The 10364-nt window shown below is 48.5% G+C and overlaps 2 protein-coding genes across 2 annotated transcripts; one reads left to right on the plus strand and one right to left on the minus strand.

The window, feature by feature from the left end:
* Positions 1–16: 16 nt before the first annotated feature.
* On the plus strand, positions 17–2492 carry SNRPB (small nuclear ribonucleoprotein polypeptides B and B1). The gene is made up of 7 exons (XM_030963066.1): positions 17–158; positions 273–424; positions 777–888; positions 1143–1295; positions 1667–1805; positions 1959–2084; positions 2305–2492. The coding sequence occupies exons 1-7, from the start codon at positions 156–158 to the stop codon at positions 2340–2342; spliced, it is 723 nt and encodes a 240-aa protein (XP_030818926.1). The 5' UTR covers positions 17–155; the 3' UTR covers positions 2343–2492.
* A 471-nt stretch (positions 2493–2963) lies between these two features.
* DDX27 (DEAD-box helicase 27) lies at positions 2964–9279 on the minus strand. Its single transcript, XM_030963260.1, has 21 exons — positions 9138–9279; positions 8919–9053; positions 8757–8816; positions 8326–8476; positions 7912–7958; positions 7669–7755; positions 6797–6902; positions 6545–6718; positions 6092–6242; positions 5841–5940; positions 5591–5732; positions 5363–5516; positions 5167–5248; positions 4914–5091; positions 4664–4770; positions 4417–4522; positions 4222–4316; positions 4002–4128; positions 3698–3782; positions 3431–3505; positions 2964–3150 (listed from the first exon to the last, which is right to left on the minus strand). The coding sequence occupies exons 1-21, from the start codon at positions 9231–9233 to the stop codon at positions 3135–3137; spliced, it is 2274 nt and encodes a 757-aa protein (XP_030819120.1). The 5' UTR covers positions 9234–9279; the 3' UTR covers positions 2964–3134.
* Between the last annotated feature and the right edge of the window lie 1085 nt (positions 9280–10364).

Below are 10364 nucleotides of genomic sequence, written 5' to 3' on the forward strand. Positions count from 1 at the left end.
GGGCGGGGCCCGCGAGCGCGGGCGGAAGTCGCGGCGGCCGCGCGTAGGAGCTTCCGCCGGGGCGGGCGGGGAGCGCGGAGCGAGGGAGCGCAGCGGGAGCGGCAGGAGCAGCAGCAGCAGCAGCACCGGCGGGGGGAGCACGGAAAGCCGCAACCATGGTGAGCCGGGCGGGCCCGCGGGGCGGGGGGCCGCCGGTGCAGCGGTGCAGCGAGCTCCGCTCCGCTCCGGGCCGGGCCGGGCCGGGCCGCGGGTAACGCGGCGCTCTCTTGCAGACGGTGGGGAAGAGCAGCAAGATGCTGCAGCACATCGACTACCGCATGCGGTGCATCCTGCAGGACGGGCGCGTCTTCATCGGCACGTTCAAAGCCTTCGATAAGCACATGAATCTCATCCTCTGCGACTGCGACGAGTTCCGCAAGATCAAGTGAGCGGTGGGGGTGCCCCAAGCCCGGCTCCTCATCGGGGGGGCCTCGGGGCGAGAACCGGGACAGCGCTGGGGCAGCGAGTGCTGCCGGATCCCGCAAAAACACTCATGGGTTTAGTCTTATTTGTCAAATCCCCAACGTGCCAAAGCTTATGGGACCCTTTGTTTCAGTTCTTTCCTAATAACCAACATATGTGATGCCATTTGTAGTAGTTTAGATTTAGTTTGAGGCATATAAAAATGTGCTCATCTCTGGAGAAGCAGCCTAGTCATATATTCTGTTGCAGGCTTAAAGAGGAACATTCATTCATTCTGTTTTTCCTTCTGTTTTGCAAATTTTTTTTCTCCCCAGACCTAAAAATTCAAAACAGCCAGAGCGGGAAGAGAAACGAGTCCTTGGTCTTGTGTTGCTGCGAGGGGAAAACCTGGTGTCCATGACGGTTGAGGGACCACCTCCGAAAGATGTAAGAATGAGCACAAAGTTAAAGAAAAGAGAAACCTGATGAATTTACTTCTTTGCAGGGGAACGCTGCTATTGTATTGTTGTAGACTTACAGATCTTACCGGTGCTGTTGTGACTAAGTAGAACAAACTGCTCTGCAGGAAACTCTAATTTCCTTGTGGGCTGGGACATTTCATTGGACAAAGGAAGGCTGTGGGCACCTGTAGGCTCTGCGGACTTCTGATAAATCTTTCTCTTTGGGGGCTGTGTTTTCAGACTGGAATTGCCCGGGTGCCCCTCGCTGGAGCTGCTGGAGGACCTGGTGTTGGGAGAGCAGCAGGGAGGGGAGTTCCAGCTGGTACTCCCATGCCACAAGCTCCAGCAGGATTAGCTGGCCCTGTCAGAGGAGTGGGAGGACCATCCCAACAGGTGAGATACTATGACCCATGTGGCTTTTATTTTTTAAATAAAAAATAAAAGTACCAGTGTGATGCAAGAAACTGGTGTAATGGAAGAACTATAATCTTAGTTTCTGTTAGCACAAAGTTTCAGCCTAGTGAGGCTTTTTTTGGTACGAGATATTCCTAGGTATTGTCCTGTATGACAGAAAAGGGTTGAAAAGTGTAGCTTTTCACACATAATTCAGGTGGTATCCATTGAATCTTACTACAGGTTGTAGTGTTATTTAGACAGTTAAGAGAAGACTGGTGTGATTTCTGAAGGGCAATTTCAATGTTACTTTTTTGTTATTATGATAAAGCAGGTGCTATTTTTTCTGAGCCTATTTGTTTTGTCTACAGGTGATGACACCCCAGGGTCGTGGAACAGTTGCAGCTGCTGCTGCAGCAGCCACTGCCAGCATCGCAGGAGCCCCAACTCAGTACACACCAGGGCGTGGGGGTCCTCCCCCACCCATGAGCAGAGGAGCCCCACCTCCAGGTAGGAATTACTCTGTAGAGCTCATGTTTTGTTGCAAAATTGGTAATAAGATTTTTCTGATGAAAATCTGGTATTGTGGGAGGTATCATGATACCCAGCCAGTGCCTTGAATATTCAGCTGGATTGACATGCTTGTTTTTTCTCTGGCTTAAGGAATGATGGGGCCTCCTCCAGGCATGAGGCCACCAATGGGCCCCCCCATGGGAATGCCACCTGGCCGAGGGGCTCCCATGGGAATGCCCCCCCCAGGCATGAGACCACCACCCCCAGGAATGAGAGGTGAGCACAGTCTATCCCAACTGCCATGGGGCTCTGAGAAGCTGTAATAAAATGTTTGAAGGGGGATGCATTCCAGTGTCTCCCTAGCTCTGCTAGTTGTCAAAGTGCTTTGGTGCCAAAAGGGGTCCAATGGCTACTTTGAGCATGGGGAATTGTGGTTTTTTTTTTTTGGTTTAGTGTTGCTGCTTCTTTTCTCTTCAACTCTTTCCTTTATTTCCAGGACCCCCTCCACCTGGCATGCGTCCCCCAAGGCCGTGAAAGTTCTGTGATGTACCTCTGAAATGGGAGAAGACCAAGAAGGGGATACACTGAGCAGTACCACCTGTCAGACCTCTGCTATGTATATTTTATATCTACTGCTGGTAATGTTTGACCTTTTTAATAAAGCTGGAAAACCTAGTACTAGGAGTCACTGTTGTGCTGGTCTCTTTGTGTCAAGAGTGCAGCCATTACTTTTTACTGGTCTACACTGGTCATCCCAGAAGAGCAAGCTTGAAGGAAAAAAGCTTAATTTGTAAAGACAGAAATTAACAGTTGTTGTGTGTTCCTTATAGGAATCAAAGCATAGCAATGAAGTGTAACATGGCTGATGGAAAAACAACATATTGGGAGAGTGGAGATGGTAAAAAATTAAACCATATTTGTGACAGGTAGTTTGAAAACTTCTTTTCCTATTATAGAAATGGGTTCTAAACCACAAGAATTTTTTTTCAGCTCTTAGTTATTTGAGATCACAGAAGTACATGAGCAAACCATTGTTCAGTTTTTGCCTTAAGTTATTGCATACACAAACTAGAAAGATGTAGCGTATTCCAGCTCTTCTAGCCATCCATAAAACAGTCAACATCTTACAAGAAAAATAATCCTTTATTTCATGGGTTGCTACAGATGTTTTCACATTCTTCAGCTAGGTAATTGACAACCATCCCAGAGCTATTCCACAACTTGAAGAAAAACTTCAATTTTACTGAGGTTGTCTCCTTGCAGTATTACAAAATCGAGGACCTGTACAGTGTGTCTGAAATTACCCATTTGGTAACAGTTCTTACTTCACTTTCTCTTATACCTGCAAGAGAAGATAACAGAAATTGTATTACTCCATCAGCCCAACTCTCAATGACAGATGAGGAGCAGCACTGAGCATTATTCTAGGTAAAATGGTCTCCCAAGTAGAAGCCTAGGAATGTGTTATTAAAGGCACTATCCTTGATTACCCCCAGCATCAGACCTGCAATAAGAGGGTACTTCAGAACCAACATATCTTTTAGCAAGGTCTTTAAACAAGCACAAGAAGAAAGCAGGGAAAAAGCCCCCAGACTTGAACAAGAAAGTAAAGGGAACTATACCTGGACTTGGATTTGAAGTTCCCTCCTTTCCTGCGCTGGGCGATACCCAAGCGTTTTCGATCTTCAAATGATGGGCTTTAGAGACGGGAGGGAGGAGAGGTCAGCCATGTCACAGAATTATATCAGCAGGACAGGTACTTCTCAAAAGAACCCTGCCCCAATTTCAGAACCTCTTCCCCAATATCACAATATCCCTGAGGAAGTACAGAGATGCAAACAAATTCTATCTACCGCAGCTGCACTAATGTAGACCTGCTAAGACCTTACCCGGCACGGTACTGCTTCAGTGCCTTCCTGCTCGTGTTGGTCAGCTCTTCATCAAACACAGACACTTTTTTCTTTTTCTTGGGACCTAACAAATAACAATCAGAACACTGCATCATCACAGTACTCTTGAACACAACAATTAGCCTACGCAGGAGGCAAATGACTGCAAACATAGACCCTGGGCCAGCACTTGGGGCCATTCCTTCAAAGATCAGTGCCTCTCTCTGTACAAACTAGATTAATTTGCCTATTTCTAGCAAAGTAAGTGACATAAAGAAGCTAGCTGTAACACAAAAGTCTCTACCTGCTGGTGCTGCTGCTGGTTCTTCTTCTGGCAAGGCTCTGGCTCTCTTTGCTCGGCGATTCCTCTTTGCCAGCCGCTCAGCATACATTTGAGATTTCAAGATCTCAAACTGCGACCTTTCCTCTGGCTGAAAGGTGTTAAAACACAAGTTTTGGTGAAGTGAAGCTAAGGGAAAACTGATAGTCAGGCCAGATTCCCACTTGTCAACAAATAAACTCACTGTCATTTGGCCTTTTTTCTGTGTGTCCTGTACAAATTTCTTCCTTTTCTTTTTCCCTCGTAATGCTAGGTCAAATTCCTGCAGGGCTTTAGCCACTGGAAAGAGAAAGAAAAACAAAATAAAAACCTCTTAAAGCACAGAGCAGAGTCCAGCTGTGGCTATAGAATTTAAAAAGGTCACAGTGTCATGACTCACACTTCTCTTTCTTCCTCTCCTCACGGGTCTGGAACCAGCTCCGCTCCAAACTCTCACTCCCAGTCTCTTTTTTTCCTGTCTCCAGCTGCTTCTTTGCCTTGTTGATCTGTGATAATTCAGGCAAGATGTGAGCTTATGGTAGCTAAAAATTACTCCTGTCTTCCCTTTCTAAAATAGGCAAGTTAAGTGCACTTAGGGTAACCTCATAATGGACTGTATCACACCAGATACTAAAAAAATTGCTTACCTGAGCCTCTGACTGCTGCATCTCACGCTCCTCACGCTCCAAGCAGAGAACTGCATAGATATCTTTCTCTAGATTCTCAATCTTCTCCCGAAATTTCAATATGACATCTGAAAACAATACCATATGAGCACCAGAGGCAGCTCATATGAAGTCCATCTTGTTTTTCAGCATTTCCTTCAGTGTCCCTGTGTACCATGATATTCCCTGTGTACTCCCTCCAGCTTTTTACCTCAGTAAAAGTACCACATACCCTGGGGAAGGATTCTGGCTTTCACTGGTGTTTTAGCAGTCTTGACAATCTCCTTCAGCATCTTGCGCTCTTCCTCACCCACCAGTGAAACGGAACGACCAGCCTTGCCTGCCCTGGCTGTCCGACCCACACGGTGCACATAGTGTTTAATGGTGTTGGGCATGGTGAAATTGATTACCTGTAACAGGAACAGTGTTAGCAGAGAATCAACATGAAATGCCTGATTAAAAAGCTCAGCATTTCAAATACTCACTGTTTTAACACCTTCAATATCAAGTCCACGTGCAGCCACATCTGTAGCTACCAGGATATCAATCTGCTCATCCTTAAAGCGCCTGAGCAGAGAAAGCAAATGCATTAGCAATTAATGTAGCCATCTACTTCCACCCTAAAACTTCCAACTTGAAACTTCTTTTTAGCTTAGGCTTGCTAACTAAGCCTGCTAATACCTGAGTGACTCCAGCCGCTGTGTCTGAGAGAGGTTCCCATGAAGCTCCCCAACCCGCAGGCCCATCAGTCCCAGCAGGATGTGCATGCGGTGAGCTTGCTTCTTGGTCTGGGTGAAAAGCATCACGTGGTCCTGGAACGTTCGTGTCAGCAGAGCTAAAAGAAAGTCCTCTCAGAAGGCTGCTCCACAGTCACTGACTGATTCCAGCCTGCCTTGGCTCATCACTAACCTGTTACAATGGCCTCCCGGTCCCCCTCCCGGTTGGGTCTGATGCGGATAAATTCCTGCCGCAGGAAAGGCGCAACATCTGTGTTGCTGTTCACGAAAATTCGGACGGGATTTTTCAGGGAAACGGAAGCCAAATCTTTCACCTACAAAAACAGGTTAAGAAAAAAAAGTCCACATGATTTCTGGTAAAAGACCTGACAAATTCTCATTCAACTTCCTGACGGGGTATGTTTCTCAGCAGCTTGTCTTACCTCCTCAGTCATTGTGGCAGAGAAAAGCATTGTCTGACGGTGATGGGAACACAACCTGATTATTTCCTTCATCTGTTCTTCAAAGTATTCATCCAGCATCCTACACAGGAGAAAAAGAGCAAGGTAAGGCAGCTTCACCTGGGCCTGGCCAAGAAACATACGTAAGGCAGGACAACAATGACAGCCTGATAGCCTGGAGAAAGGAAAGCAGAAAACTGCCATGTTTTTCATTGCTGTCCTGCTTATCCTACCTGTCTGCTTCATCCAAAATCAGCACCTCAACGCTGCTCAGGTGGAAAGAAGGGCAGTTGTGGAGATGATCTATCAGTCGCCCAGGAGTGGCAATAAGAATGTCTGGCCCTGAGCGCAAAGCAGCTTCCTGAGTCTTCACATCCAGGCCACCTGAAAGACAGGGAATACAGACTGCTGACCCCCTGAGCACACTGCAGCAGAGTACAGGGATGCAAAATGGCTGAGGAATGGGAAACACCTCAGACAAAATCACATCCAAAGCCAGAAATATTTTCTTTCTCAGAAACAGGTAAACAAATACAGCACAACCTTGAAAAGCAAGATTTTAAACCGCAATGTATCTACTAGAAGCATAATAACCACACAGCCTCCGGTTTTACACACAGAATTCCCAGTTCTGTATAGTGGTTTACAATGAGCTGTACAGTTCACATAAATGACTGAACACTCACCTACTGCCAGGCAAGTTGTGACACTGCTGAACTGTGCCAGCTGTTTTGTGACAGAGTGCACCTGAATACCCAGCTCTCGCGTTGGCACCAGAACCAGTACACGTGTTATGGGAGCCTGACGAGGTTTGTAAATCAGGCGCTCAAGGACAGGCAAGATGAAGGCAGCTGTTTTACCTGAAAAAAAAATATTAAGGGTTACCAATTATTGTGAATAGCTGATTCTCTGTTTCTAGTGCCCTGCTCAACCCCTACCTGTCCCAGTGGCAGCACAAGCACAAATATCCTTTCCCAGAAGACCCACTGGGATACAAGCCTTCTGAATCGGGGTTGGTTGCTTGAAGCCAAGAGCTGTGATTGCCTAGAAAGGAGTGAGAGCAATTAAACTTTGTCTCTGGTATGGCCACACCTGGAGTGCTGTGCCCAGAGCTGGGCTCATCACCACAAGACACACAGACATACTGCAGAGAGACAAGCAATGGGCTACGAAGATTATGAAGGGTTTGGGAGCACCTCACCTCTGGGGAATGCTGACAGAGCTGGGACTGCTGAGCCTGGAGAAGGCTCAGGGGGAAATCTGGCAATGTCAATAAATACCTGATGGGAGGGTGGAAAGTGGATGGAGCCAGGCTCTTTTCAGTGGTGCCCAGAGACAGATGCAATGGGCACAAATGGAAACATGGTGATGTATGTGTTTAGTTCCCTCTAAACACCAAGAATCACTTTGTCACCTCAAGGGTGACCAAGTAGCAGCACAAGAGGCCCACAGAGGTTGCAGTCTCCAGCCCTGGAGATACTCAAAGCCATCTGGATGCACTCCTAGGCAGGAACTCTATGTTGCCCTTCTTTGAGCAGGGGTTGGATAAAATGACCTCCAAAGTCCTTTCCAACCATGCTGTGACAAGTCTTGCTCAAGACAGTGTTAACACATTCAATCTTTGATTGACACAATCAAAGAATAGTTATATTAATGTGTAATAACAGCTTCTAAAAACTATCACGCTATCTCCCAAATTATTTCCTTGTCAGAGAGGTTGCAAATGAAAAATTTCACAGCTCTAATTGGTGGCAGGGAGGCTGTACAACATTCTTCAGAGTAACATGTAATAAATCAGCTAGGTAAATACCTTCAGCAAAGGTCGTGAAAGATTCATGTCCTGGAATGACAAGTTATCATCGTATTGAGAGGCATCCTCAAAAAAGCTCTCTGCTTCCTAGAAACAGGAACAACAGCAAAACTGGAACAACACATGCAGCCTTGTAACATGTTATCAAAGGGCTCTGGGCTGGTTTCTGAGCTACGATTTGTTAACCAAAGCAAATTCCTCATAAGAAATACTGGAGGAATTTGACATGATTTTAACACTTACCACTTCTCCCTTTTTTGATCTCTTCTTTTCCTTCACTTTGACCTTATCTGCAGAGAAGGAGAAATGTGACAGGAATTAGGAAGCACAGCTAAACCCATAACAAGATGAACTATCTTCACCTTGTAAACTCATACTTTTTGCTCTCAATTCAGATATTGAGGGAGAAGCCTCAGAAACAAGTAGAGGCATGTAACGGACTAAAATTGCCCAGTAAACATCCTTGTTCAGGGATGAGTTCAATTATGGCTACCATTCAAAATAAACTTGATTAAAATCAGAAGGAATGTTGCAGAAGGCAAACAAAATATAAAAGGTGCTCCTTGCCCACTTCCAGCAAGGCTTCACTTCAGACTTTTCTCCAGTGAGCCAAGTCTGTGTCAGATTCTTGGCCATCTCAGTGTGTACTGCTGATACCTGCTGTTGTGAAGATACTTTCATCATCTAGTGAATATTCAGACTCCACATCTTCTTCATCCCTACTGCAATCCTCATGCTCCTTTTTGTTTTGATCATCTTCAGCCTCTGCATCCTCAACCTTTACTTTGGCTTGTTTAGCTTCCCTTTCCTAAAAAAAGAAAATAAAATTCTACGAAAATGTTTTAAAAAGAAAGGATGAAAAAAAAAATTCAATCCTTTGTGAGTCTGTGTTTGTTATCATGACCCCATTCACAAATCCACGGTTTTGCATAACTTTGATCACTAATAATTCTGCAAAACCATCCATTCAGCAGCACATCACATGTGGCAGCAAACCGAGCCGAAGTGATGAGCTGCAGCCAGGGCACCGTGGCTCAGGGGATGGCCAAACACATACCAGTCTTTTCAGCAATGAGAAAGACCCTGACCTGCAGCTTCCTTTTCTGTCTCACTTTCTCTATCTTCTCATCCAGCGTCGTTGCTGCTTTCTAGGCAGAAAATCACAACAGCAGGGCTGTGAGAGGAGCCTGGGGGAGCAGTGGTCGCTGTGGCCTCTGGCACCGCAGCTCCATCCCGGCCTCAGGCCTCACCTTGCCGCGGAGCTGCCGCAGCGCCGCCGTCCAGGCATCCTCCCCGCCGGCCTCCGCCTCCCCGAACACGAAGTCGGCGCTGAAGTCGCCGCGGGAGGCTCCCCGCCGCCTGGGGCCCGGCGCCCGGGGCAGCTCCTGCGGATACAGCCGTGAGCACGGGCCGCGGCCGGGCCCCGCCGCACCGGCCCGGCCCGCGCCTCCCCGCCCGCCCGGCCCCACCTCCTCATCCTCGGAGTCGCCGGATTCGGAGTCCACGGGCACCACGTCCCCCTCGGCGATGGTGCCCACCAGGCCCAGGCTCTCCAGCGTGGCCATGGCTGAGAGCCGGAACCCCGCGGGACACGCGTGCGCTGGGCCGGGCCGGGGGCCGGGCTAGGCCGGGTGGGCAGAGCCGCGGCTGCCTCCGCCCCGCAGTGCCGGGAAAGGAAACCGAAAGCAGCCCTGTCGGGGCCGGACAGGTGGCTGTGCGGTGTTTTCCCATCCTTTGCGCTTCCCCTCTGCTTCGCTTCCCCTTCTCTTCGCTTCCCCTTGCCGCGGGAGCCGGAGAGAGAAGGAGAAGCTCCGTTTGGGGGGCGCTGCCCGCCGCTGACAGAGGCGGGGGCTCTGCCCACCGGGCGGGACTTGCGGGGAACTGGAAAGCGAAACTTTGGGGGGAATTGGAAAGGGAAGCGCTGCTGGGTGTCGGGGCAGACGCGGCTCAGCATCGCCCGTGTTCGGCCGCAGGAGAGCCACGGTCCCCAGCGCCCAGCGCTGCCCTCGCCCGGGAGAGCTGGAACAGAGCCGGAGCAGTCCCCGGCCGGGCGATGGAGGATCCTGGGCAGGAGCCCCACGCCCGACAATCCCGAGGTGGAGCGAGAGGTGAGGGTCCCCAGGGGAATACAGGGCAGGAGGGCTGGGTGTGGTGCTGGTACAGGGGGATCCGCTACTCCCCTACCTGTGTACAGCGGAATTTTCTCTCAGGGCTGAGTTTCAACACTTCCTTATTTGCCCTTGGAGTCTCTTTGGGGCCATGATGAGGCGATGTGTTGCAGCAGGCTCTTGCTATTTGTTCCTGCTAGCAGTCAATTTTTCCCTAAACGTTCTATGGGGAGTCTGACAAAGGCCGTGTGGGCTGCGCTTCCTGGGACTCCGAAAGGCTGGACTTCAGCAAACACTCCATGTTTTGTGTGTGCTCCAACCTACACTCCATGTACAGTTCAAGTCAGCTGTGGCGTCCTCTATCATTATTTCACTGATGATTAACTCCCGAGGAAATGCTGTCCTGTGCAGAAAGCTTAAGCTTTCACCTTCTTACTTCTGCTTTCAGTTCTGTGGAAAGAGGTTTTCTTTTTTGGTGTCTTCACAGCTCAAGTGAACTCTAAGCACAGCGCTCTCTTTAGCAGTTGGATAGAAGGGTACAAATGAGACACTAATTTGAAAATCTATGTGCAAATGTAATAATTTTTT

The sequence above is a fragment of the Camarhynchus parvulus genome, chromosome 20 (genome assembly GCF_901933205.1).
Source record: "Camarhynchus parvulus chromosome 20, STF_HiC, whole genome shotgun sequence".
Classification (NCBI taxonomy): Eukaryota; Metazoa; Chordata; class Aves; order Passeriformes; family Thraupidae; genus Camarhynchus; species Camarhynchus parvulus.

What these genes read in the sequence shown, in the direction of transcription:
- SNRPB (XM_030963066.1), top strand. An exon ending in TGGGAGGACCATCCCAACAG is followed by an intron (nt 1,296 to 1,666) that starts GTGAGATACTAT and finishes TTTTGTCTACAG; the next exon opens with GTGATGACACCCCAGGGTCG. An exon ending in CAGAGGAGCCCCACCTCCAG is followed by an intron (nt 1,806 to 1,958) that starts GTAGGAATTACT and finishes CTCTGGCTTAAG; the next exon opens with GAATGATGGGGCCTCCTCCA.
- DDX27 (XM_030963260.1), bottom strand. Translation starts at nt 9,233, where the DNA reads ATGGCCACGCTGGAGAGCCTGGGCCTGGTGGGCACCATCGCCGAGGGG. An exon ending in GACAGAAAAGGAAGCTGCAG is followed by an intron (nt 8,477 to 8,756) that starts GTCAGGGTCTTT and finishes TTCTTTTTTTAG; the next exon opens with GAAAGGGAAGCTAAACAAGC. An exon ending in CAGCGGCTGGAGTCACTCAG is followed by an intron (nt 5,249 to 5,362) that starts GTATTAGCAGGC and finishes TTCTCTGCTCAG; the next exon opens with GCGCTTTAAGGATGAGCAGA.